This window comes from Calidris pugnax, unplaced genomic scaffold (assembly GCF_001431845.1).
Source record: "Calidris pugnax isolate Ruff unplaced genomic scaffold, ASM143184v1 scaffold111, whole genome shotgun sequence".
Classification (NCBI taxonomy): Eukaryota; Metazoa; Chordata; class Aves; order Charadriiformes; family Scolopacidae; genus Calidris; species Calidris pugnax.
This window is the reverse complement of record NW_015090872.1, coordinates 5,010,658-5,019,839: the sequence shown is the minus strand read 5'-3', so window position 1 is coordinate 5,019,839 and position 9,182 is coordinate 5,010,658. Positions and strand designations below refer to the sequence as shown.

Sequence of the window (9,182 nt, the reverse complement as noted above, 5' to 3'; positions counted from 1 at the left end):
CCGCCGCCCGCCGTCGTGGGAGTCCTCCTTCCCGGCGGGGACGGGGAGGACGCGGCGGTGCTGGACGCCACGTTGCGGCGGCACTTCCCGGTGTCCGGTACGGTGCAAGCGGCCCGGTATAGCCCCGGTAGCCCCGCCGCCCTCCGCGACTGCCGCGCCGCCGCCTGCCGCGCCCTGCGGGCCGCCCTGCAACATCCCGCAGGTACCGGGGGAGGGGGGCACACACCGGCCGGGGGTGGGGGGCAGCGGGTGGCCGGGCCGCTCCATCCATCACCAGGGACCGGGGGCTTTGGCAATGGGATTTGCTCCGGTTTCCTGTGGGATCTTCTCCTCGAGGGGGTCTGCTCCATCCCAGTGGGATCTTCCCCATCCCGATAGAATCTGGCTTTTCCCGTTGGAATCTGGCCACTCCTGATGGGATCTTTCTCCCATCCCAATGGGATCTGGCTTTTCCTGTTGGAATCTGACCACTCCTGATGGGATCTCTCCCCCACCCCAATGGGATCTGGCTTTTTCCCAATGGGATCTGGCCACTCCTGATGGGATCTCTCCCCCACCTGATTGGGATCTGGCTTTTCCTGATGGGATCTCTCCCCCACCCCAATGGGATCTGGCTTTTCCCGATGGGATCTCTGGGGTATCAAAGCCTTCCCAATGGGATCTGCCTCTTTCTAGTGGGGTTCCCAGCCCTAGCAGCCGGGGAGGACAAACTTCCCAGCGAGTTGGGAAGCACTGGAGCAGCTCGTGGATAGTAGGGATGTGGCAGCTGATGGCAGTGAGGTGGTGGCCATCCATGCTTATGGATGTGTGTGCTTGGGGACGCAGGGCTGGGGCTCAGCCCTTGCTGTAGGGTGCAGGCAGGACCTGACCTTCCTGCGGGAGGAAGGTGCTTGTGCTGGCTTTGCATAACGAATGAGAGCAGCAGCGAGTGGGTGTTTGGGTTTAAAACCAGCTGTCTGTTGGTGATTTAAGCAAGGCGAGGATGGCAGGATGAAAGCTGAGTGTCAAACAGGCCGTGAGGAGCAATGCTTGCCCTGGGGTGAGTCACGTTTGTGTGGACATAGGGTGATGGGCACCTGGGCAGGCTCTGCCCTCACAGCAGCCACACTAAAACAGCCCAGACTCTCTTTAATCTTTGGCACTCTTTGTCTTGGGCTCTTTCCATTTTCTCCTCCCTTCTTTATTTTTTTCCCACTTTTCCTTTGTTCCCCTTCATTTCCAGGATTCTGATGTTCTGCTGTCTGACTGCCTTTACTCCAAGGGATCCTGGCACTTGCCTGCAGCACCACATTGACAGGGTCCTCTGGGATCCCTGGGACATGAGGATGGTCAGCTGCAGCTCAGATGCCTCTTTCCATCAGCTCAGTCCAGCATCCTGGAACTGAATGTTGAGCTTTGAGATGGCCGGGACCCACTGTGAGGGTGCAGGGCTGTCTTCTGCCCACTTTTTGTACTGAGGCACACACGATCCCCTTTCCAACTTCTGTCTTTTTGCATCCTCATATTGTTCCTGCTGCAAGAATTTCTGGTGTGCTCCCAGCTGCCTGTGAGCCCTTCAGTTCTGGTCACAGCAGCCTGGTGGGAGAGCAGCTGCAGAGGCAGAAAAGCATCCCTGCAGACGTGACCTTTTTCTCCCTCTGCATATTGCTGGTGCTTGGCTCAGTACATGTATTTTTGTGGCTAGCTCTGGCTTGGTCCTTCATGCAGATGTGGAAGCAGCACAGAAGCCAGCAGTGGAGAAAGAAGAGCAGGAGGAGCCGGAGCGGGTGTTGCAGCCTATTTGTGTGTGCTTTATAATCATGGTGGGTAGAAGGACTCAGCATGCTGCTTTAATTCACCTCTGATGCTCTGCCCGGAGCTCTTAGTCATGTAAGTGTCCCAGGACCTGCATGTGTAATGAGGACACTCATCAGCTGCAGGGTTCAACCTTAGGCAGAGGCAGCTTCTTTCCACGACTCTGTGAGTGCTACATTCCAAAATCTCCATGTGGCCAGAAGGATCCCAAGTGTAGACATGCCTCTGGAGACCTGATGACCTGGCAGTGCCCAGCACCAGCTTTCCCCACATGCAAGGCACAAGGAGAATAATATCTTTAATGTAACATGAGGGAGGGCTGTGGGAAAGATGGGTGTGGGGCTGAGGAGCACCCTGCAAAGCAGGTTCTAGGGATACCACCATAAAGATGTCCTCTGTCAGGGCTGAGCTTGTCTTGTTTCCCCTCTTGACTTTGAAAAGGGGCTTGTGCTAAGCTGAAAAAAGCTGCTCTTGCATCTGGATAAGGCTGCTGGGAGATGCACAGAGTGTAAGGCTCTGTGTACATGTGCTTGTGCCCATTTTATTTCAGCCCAGCTTCAAAGCCTCTTCCACACCGCTGCTCGGCTCTGCCTGTGACAGTTGCTCTGGATCTGTAGGCCCTGCTGTGCTGGGAATGTCCCAGACACTGTCATTTGTGCAGTGGAGCTGGGACGGGAATGGCAGTGGGCAGTGGGGCATCTCTCGGGTCTAAGCAGGAACGTGCTGGGCTGTTGTCCTGCCTCAGTGGTGTCCAGAGTCCCCGTGCACTGCGAGGGGGGGATGTGTTTATGGCTGGAGGTTTTGGTTTGTTGACTGCAGGAAACGCTGCCACTGTGAACCCTTCAGTGTCGCAATGGTCTGATAAGCTGAAGGACACTGAAGTGGTTTATCGTTTGTTATCTGATGAGGAGGTGAAAGGCTAGAGGATATTTCAATGGAGATGCTGAACTGCTCCTGTTGGACACCATATAAAATAAGCTGCTGTAGTGTTTTACAAGCAGTAGTGCTTTACTATAATGGCTTTAAAGCTTGTAGTAACTTGCTGTGACCTTCGTTGTCCTCCAGAATAAATACTATACATCAATGGAGGCCACGTAGGCTCTGCATTTTGCCAGCAGTGTCTGCGATAGGTGTCAGTGTGCTGCAAGTCCGTGTGTCCAGCAGGTCTCCCTGGGAGGGAGGAATTGCTTTATAAAGCAGGGAGCAGTGAATAGGTTGATGTGGCAGAAGCCGTGTGATAATACCAAAGAAAAACTTCCTTCTGCAGGAATGCCCTAACTGTGTCAGTCCCCAGCCGTGCCACGTGTGCCAGCTGGGCTCCTGCCAGACTTCTTGCTCGCTCTGGGCTGCCGCATCCAGGATGGTTTTGGCAGCGAGGTGGAAAAGTGGAAACCCACACCAGGGACAAATTTCCCAGGAAGCAGAGGGTTTTCAGCCTGAAAGAAGAATTACCCTGAGCTGCTTCTGTGCTTTCCAGGGGTGGGCTCTGTGGAGCAGACCCAGTTTCGCTACGAGGAGTTGGGCTCATGGAGGGGAGATGGTTGTGAGTCAGCAGCGGGGAGGTGGGGGAGCAACAGGGCTGACCTGCTGCCTGACCAGAACTTGTCTTCTCTGGTTTATCCAGAAGAGGGGAAACACAGGGAGAGGTGGAGGCTCCTATCCTTCCTGCGGTGCATTTCTTGGAGCCGGAGGAGCCGGAGAAAAGCTCATGAAGCAAAAGATGCAAACAATGTTCATGAAGGTATGTCCAGTTCCCTCCCTTGTACTCCTGCTGTGTCTGTCAGAGGTTCCTCACCGACTTTCTGGTGGTCCTTGGGCCCAAATCCCTTGCTGGTGGCCTCCATAAGCTGTTTCCAGTTATCTCATCTGATGTCTCCTCCCTTGCTGTGGCTTGGCCAGAACCTGAAGACAAACAGCGCACACTTGGCTGCTGTGTTGCTGTCTCCTTGTTTTTTGACCTTTCACTTGGCTAAATAAAGACACGCTGGGTCCAGTGCCCAACTACACCCCTAGAAACACTGCTGGGCTCAGCTGTGCTTTGCAGAAGTACCTGGCAGCACAACTGCTGTCCATCTAAACAATAAATTGGAAGCATCACCCTGATCTTACATGATGTTTTCTGCAAACGCAGCTGGAAGGACCGTTCCCAAACTACTTGCATTTGGGGCTGGGAGGGAGGTGGAAGAGGGTGGTCAGCCTTGGGCTAATTCAAAAGGAAATTGTTGAGGTACTGAATAGCCCAGCGTTCAGTCTTTGCTGTACCATTGGCATTTCTGCTCGCCTTTCTCAGCAGTGATTTTCTTTTTGCAGAGAGCTCCCACACAGGAGGCTACAAGGTGCATGGTGTAGAGATCCAGACTGCTCTATGGAGCATGTAGATGAGGGGAAGCTCCTCCACTGTAAAAAGCGTAAAGGTCTGAGAAAACAACTGAGATGTTTCTGCAGCTTTGAGACATGTCCTCTAAAGTAAAAAAATTTTAGTGTCTGATCTTGCAGTCAGTGCTAGACAAGTGATGCTTCATGGCCATACAGCTTGTTCTGAGGTTGCTGAGACTGCAGGAGGCCAGGGAGCTCGGTCCCATCCTCCTTTGGTCACAGATCACCCCTGTCTGTTGAAGCAATGTTGAGTTTGTAAAACAAAATGAAAATCAGTTATGAAAAAAATCAGCTGTGTTGAGGTCGTGGTGATATATCACTTGCTTTGTCCCATAGTTTTTTTTCATGTTGTTTTAAGTTGCATTTTGCATGAAGAGGAGTTTCCCATTCAGATCTCCCTTCACCTCTCTCTGCTCTTTGCAGATGACCGGCAGGACCCCGAGGAAGAAGTGGCTCTGACCAGCCTGTCTCCCAATGGAAACTGTGAAGAAGCTGCTGGACGCACGGGCACCTAGAGCTGCTGGGCGCCCAGCAAAGTCCGTTTCCTGGTTCTGCCTGGTGAATTTGGAGCCGTGGGAGGGGGAGCTGGTGTGTGTACACTCCCCCTCTCCTCTGAGGACCCACTGCTCTGGGGAGAAGCTGCTCGGTTTAACTTGCCAGGGTCTTCTGTAGCTGCCAACGACCTCTGAGGTCCATGCCAGAGAGCCATCCCCTGCTGCACCCTGCTACCCGGGGGTGCCTGGAGCTGCTGATGGACACTGGACTTCTGGGAAGCCCTTTGGGGATGTGTCTCATGTCCTGGGCGAGATGATGCGGGGACTTTGGGTGTGAAATGTAGTCACCTGTTCGAAGAAAGATGAACACTTTCTAATTCTGAGCAAAGCTCCCTGCTGAGATTGCCAGGGCTGGCCTCCCTGGCAAACAGATTCTGCTGCCTTGTTTTCCTGTTACATTGCTGCTTTGAAGTTCCCACCGTCTCTCTGATAAGGCAAAAGAAAAAAAAAAAGAAAGACAAATAATAAGCAGTGGCATGGAGACTGCAATGGGACTAAATAGGAGCTCTCAGTTCTACTGGCTACTGAAAAGGCTTGAATGTAACTGTGTAATGTGAAGAAATGCAATAACAGCCCACTGTTGGGTAGCAAGAACAATGCAAAAGATACTGATAGTAATGGCAGCTGGAGCAGAGTGTGATTTGGGAGCAGAATCCATCCCTCTGGCTTATCCTGGTGCTCATAGTCTGACTGATGGACCGTCTGGGTTAGAAGGGGTGGCAGACAGACACTATGGTGTGGCTGATGCTAGATGGGGTTACGGGAAAGGCCCATCTTACCTTGGGCATCTCTGCAGTGATGGTCTTGGAGGTGACCTGCAGCATTCCTCTCAACCAGATGTGGCTTCATAAATAAATATAAAAATATAAAAATAATCTGTTTAAGTAGTTCCAAAGGGCTGCCTGTAGCCTGTGGGGCAATTACAAATCCTTGGTTTATGAGTAATATTATTATAATGATAGTAATACTTTTTTTATTTTTACTTTAATGCAACATAAAAGAGGTCTTGTTTTATTTTTAGCACAAGCTGGGTTTTGTTTGGGACAGAAACTTTGTTTCAGGCCAGAAACTTCAGCCTGTCATGTCCTGCCTACCTCTGCTCTGGGTCAGCTGCTGAATTACGGCAATATGTTCTCCGTGCACGTCTGTCCTTTCTTTCGCTCCTTTTTTTTGCCAGTGGCAGCTGAAGGGTCTGCAGTCCTGCCAGCTCTGGCCAGTGCTCTCTCCCAGCAGTGTGCCTTAAGTATCTCTCTCGTTCTTACTTGGAGATCATGATCTCAAAATTTTTCAACAAACCATTTTTCTGTGCCTCAGTTTCCCCAGCAGTAGGGTGGGGACAGCAATACTTACCTACCTCACTTGAGTAATGCTGGTAATGCTGGAGCAGAGCTTAGCAGCTCTTGGGCTTAGAGTTGGTCCCTTTTGTGATGGTGCTTTGCCCTTTTGGCTGGGAGAGAGTGGCTGAGGGTGTCCGGGCCATGCTGGTGAGGTTGAGTGGGAGAGATGGGGAGCATTTCCAGGTGTGCTCAGCAAGTTTCTCTGTTACCATGCTGCTCGTTTGAATGTTACAGTAATTAGACTTGCTCTATGTAGGAAACTTCACCTGAAATGCAGGCGTACGGTGCTCTTGTAGCTGCTCCATAAGGCAGGAGGGAGGGAGTAGGTGGATGCCAAGTCCCTGTGAGCAGCGTCTGGGGAAGCACACGTCCCACCTCTTCCCAGCAGAAACACTTTCCTGTGTGGGTGTGGGCTGGGGAGAGCGAACCTAGGAGATAGCTGACATTGGTGGAGCGTGTTGCTCAGCAGAGAAGGCACCAAAACCACTCTCCTTCCAGCCTCCAGGATTTCTGTAGGTTTTTGTTGCTTCTGATCAGGTGGAAAATATGAGTGTGGGTGGCTGTAGTCACGACCCTGGGGCTTCAGCACAGAGTAGTAAGTGCATCTCAGTGAGATGAAGGTATCCTTCTGCTCTGTCCCTGGCATGAGCGTGTAGGTCTGCTGTGCAGTGGAGTTATAGAGTCATAGAATGTTTCGGATCGGAAGTGACATTAAAGATCATCGAGTTACAAGCCCCCTGCCATGGGCAGGGACACCTCCCAGTAGACTTGCTGGAAGCCCCATCCGGCCTGGCCTTGAGTCCCTCTGCTTGTCCTCACAGCAGAGCCCTGGTTGTTGGGCAGTTACATACTTTCCTGGTAAAGCCCTTAGTTCGGTGAGTCCAGTAGGATTTGAGAGTATGATCAGGTCAATCTTTATTTTCTTGCAGTATTTGGCCTTTGCCACCTAGAATTTACCCATTGAAGAAGTGGCCCAAGAGTACAGATTTTCAGTGAAACCTATCTTAGTGCTACAAATCCAATGGATTTATTCACTGGTAATTCTTAAGTAAATCATGCAAGTTTACCCTTGCAGTGAGACTTTTGTGGAAGTGGATGAACTGCTTGGGGCTTAGGAGGTATGAGTGGGAATACATCTGACCAGAAGTATTGTTTTCCCATGACTGAGGAATAAAAGTGACTTGAATTTATTATTATTTTTTTCCCCACTAGCTGGGCATGCAGAGGTGCAGCAGACAGAATGACATGTTTAATTGATTTCATAATTTAAGGGCACGGTTATCTTATGTGCTTGCTGTAAAGAATAAAGACATTTAATTTCTGAATTGCAGTGTGCTTTAGTTTGTTTTTTAGCTTGCCACGGTGTTACCCTTAAAGTAGCATTATGCATGGTTTAACTGTCATTTCTCTTCATTTAAATAAAAGGTATATTGGATGGGAATGGATATTACCCCAGTATATGTTACCCAGCAGAACTGGTCTGCGTGCAGCTCAGGCAAGCTGCTCACCTGGGGACAGTGGGGAAGGCTGGAGACCTTCTCAGTTGTCTGAGAAGAGCGGGGCTGACCCCCCCAGTGTCGTGAGTAGGGCTCTTACAACTTTCATTAATAACATTGACTAAGAGAGGTGAGGGGCCTTTGAATACGCCCTATGATATAACAGGAAATTGTTAGCAGAAAAGGAAACTTCACCTCTTCTGAGTCCTTACAAGGTCCTCTAAACACAGGACCTTATTTCTATAAGATTCATTCAGGACATAGATAATTTCCACATATGTGAGTACCACAGTGATTTGGAGGAGCTGCAAATCATAGTGTGTAATTGAGAGGTCACTTTGGCTTCAGACCATCGAGGCTGTTGGGATGAAAAATCAGGTTTCCTCAAGGAGTTCAAGCCCTTCTGAAAGTATTTTTTCCTGTTTGGTAGAAACAAGCAGAAATCAATGCCACTGAAACCCGAGTGCTTTGATCTCTTGTTGTCCAGCACCATTGCAGTCGAGCTGGGCTTTTCTTGGTGCAGATCCACCAGCCTGAATTTTCCATCTGTCAAAAGTAGTAGCCTAAATGAAACAGGGCATCTCGGTACACACAGATGTGGGACATCTGGGCATTGTCAGCTGCATCTGTACACCTCCTCCCCTATCTAAGGGAGAAATGGATTCGGGTGAGGCCTTTCCCTCCGGCCACAAGCTCTGTGAGAGAACTCAGGGCCCACAGGGGCGGCCTGCAAGAGGCCGCAAATCCATGGGGCAAAATCCTTGGTTCCTGCAATGCCGTGCGACGCGTCTGTGCCCCACAGACGCCACCCTGCTACGGGCACCCTGTGCTGGCAGGGGGGACCTACCACCTAAGCGTGCGGCCTGCCCGAAGGGTACAGCGCAAACGTGGGCATTTTCGGGGTCACCCGTGGGGATCCCACAGCCCTTATCTCCCCCGAGCAGCGGGGTGCAGGTAGGGGGAGGCGGTGTAGGCTCAGTGTGGGGTCCGTGAGGAGCCGCCGAAGCCCATGAGCCGGCTGTGAGAGGTCAGCGGAAGCTGCGAGGCCCCACAGAGCTGTCCCGCTCGCGCCTGGCTGTTTACCGGCCGCCCCGCGCAGGCGATCGCCACGGGCACCTTCCCCGGGAGCAGGTAGCGGCGGGGTTCTGCCGGAAGGGGCCCTTCGCGGCACTTCCGGGCCGGGCGGCGGCGGAACGGCAGCGGCGCGGCGGGGACCCCGGGCGGCGGCGGCACCACCGCACCTGGGCTGGAGCGGGCCGGAGCGGACCCCACCTCCCTCCGCGAGCCGGGCGGACGGCATCATGATCACCTCGGCCGGTGAGGAAGCGGCGCCGGGCAGCGCTGCCCGCCGGTGTTTCGCTGAGTCAGGGCCGTGACTGGGCACCGCCGCAGGCCGCGGGGGCGCCGGCCGCAGCGCTCCGTGGGGTCGCCCGTCACGGGGGCCTCCCCCTCGCCCCGGTCACCCCTGGCCGGTAGCCGCCGTGCGTCCCGGTGGTAGCGGGAGGCCAGCCCGCTGCCCGGCGGCTCGCCACAAGTGGCACTTTGAGCCTGAGCCGCGGGAGCCGGGGGGGGGGCTGCCCCGTACCCGGTGCCCGCCCGGGCCCCGGCGCGGCTTCCCGCCCTCC

The 9,182-nt window shown here is 53.1% G+C and overlaps 1 protein-coding gene across 1 annotated transcript in view; it reads left to right on the top strand.

Annotated features, from left to right (window-relative positions):
- Positions 1-7,257, top strand: part of LOC106890164 (chromosome unknown open reading frame, human C2orf72) — a 7,533-nt gene extending 276 nt beyond the window's left edge. Inside the window, exons 2-4 of the mRNA XM_014945783.1 lie at positions 4-202; positions 3,419-3,535; positions 4,594-7,257. Of these exons, the coding sequence (XP_014801269.1) occupies positions 4-202; positions 3,419-3,535; positions 4,594-4,685 (408 nt within the window). The 3' untranslated portion in view covers positions 4,686-7,257. The remainder of the gene's footprint in view (positions 1-3; positions 203-3,418; positions 3,536-4,593) is intronic.
- Positions 7,258-9,182: the final 1,925 nt, after the last annotated feature.